General features: G+C 45.2%; 1 protein-coding gene across 1 annotated transcript in view; it reads left to right on the forward strand.

Moving 5' to 3' along the window:
• The window catches only part of DNAJC7 (DnaJ heat shock protein family (Hsp40) member C7), a 42,686-nt gene that overhangs the window by 31,727 nt on the left and 9,406 nt on the right, over positions 1 to 1,553 (forward strand). The window contains exon 9 of the mRNA XM_003786353.1: positions 166 to 257. Within this exon, the coding sequence (XP_003786401.1) occupies positions 166 to 257 (92 nt within the window). The remainder of the gene's footprint in view (positions 1 to 165; positions 258 to 1,553) is intronic.

Consider the following 1,553-nt stretch of genomic DNA (forward strand, 5'->3'; position numbering starts at 1 on the left):
GGGCTGGGTTTGAACCTGCCACCTCCGGCATATGGGGCCTGTGCCCAACTCATTTGAGCCATAGGTGCCACCCAATCATCCTAGAATTTTAAAGCTGTGTTCACAGATTCTGGGCTCCCTCAATCACCAAAGATGTGAAGTCTGACTGATCTCTCTTTCCTGAAGCTTAGGAAACTAGATGATGCAATAGAAGACTGCACAAATGCAGTGAAGCTCGATGACACATACATAAAAGCCTACTTGAGAAGAGCTCAGTGGTAAGTGCCTCTGGTGGGTAGGGGGGGAAGAGGGAGTTGCTGCTGGCCAGGGGAATTGCATTGTGGATGATGAAGCAGACCCAGGGATGTTGTGAGGTCATTTGGTCCTTCCCCCTGCCTCTAGGTGGGATTGTTCCAGCCCTAGACTATCTTTATAGACCTCCAGCGGAGGAGATTGCACAAGCTCCCTCAGTCTCCCATGCCTGTGTCTAACGCCCCTCACGGTCAGTAAGTTTTCTCTGATGCCTGACCCAAATTCCTTTTGTTAAAGTTTAAATCCATTTACTTTGGAGATTTTAATTTTGTGTTGTACACTTTTGCTCTAACTTGGCACAGTGCTTGGCACATAGGTGCTCACTTGGTAAACGTTTTGTTGAATGAATGTATGGTGATTGAAAGAGGAAGAAATAAAATATCTCTTGGAGACAGTTGAGAGTTCTTCCTATTCTGTTTGTTCTGGACAAGGGAAGAGGGATTTAATCTGCCTCAGCCTACCAGCAGTATAAGGAACCTCCCTTTGAAATACTGTGAATGGGTAGTCTATGCTCGAGTGTTTCGACAAGCCAGAATATGTCTAACTGTAAGGCCCAGATTTGCCCCAGAGACAGGGTGTTCCTTGGCAGGGTTATTCATTTTACTGTTGGACCCACCAATTTTCTCCAGACAGGAACATTAACAAGGGCTAGAAGGTCCTTCAGAAATCTATCTCTTCTCATTTCAGATTATTCCCTTGACAGAGAAAAACTTGTCTTTAAAGTTTCTAAAGGAAGACATATTTGCTGTATAGCAATCCTCCAACACCTGCTCCATTCTTTAGGGCGAAATGTCATCTCAAAAGAACAGGTGCTGTTAACCAATGCCTGATGAGCCAGTAGCTTAAGCTCCCCCATCTCATCAGTGATGCAGAGTATCTATGGACTGTGTCCCATTTACTTTTCCCAAAATATCTCACTTAAAACAGGAAAACTGCTGCTATGTATGGTGATTGTTTTGTTTTATTTTTTGTTTGTTTGTTTGTTTTTGAGACAGAGTCTCCCTGTGTCACCCTCGGAAGAGTGCTGTGGCCTCAGCTCACAGCAACCTTAAATTCTTGGGCTTAAGCAATTCTCTTACCTCAGTCTCCCGAGTAGGTGGGACTACAGGCACCCGCCACAATGCCCAGCTATTTTTGTTGTTGTTGTAGTTGTCATTGTTGTTTTGGCAGGACCAGGCTGGATTCAAACCTGCCAGCTCCAGAGTATGTGGCTGGCACCCTAGCCCCTTGAGCTATAGGCACTGAGCCAGGGCTTTTTTTTT

This window comes from Otolemur garnettii, unplaced genomic scaffold (assembly GCF_000181295.1).
Source record: "Otolemur garnettii isolate 467f Iridium unplaced genomic scaffold, OtoGar3 scaffold00018, whole genome shotgun sequence".
NCBI lineage: Eukaryota > Metazoa > Chordata > Mammalia > Primates > Galagidae > Otolemur > Otolemur garnettii.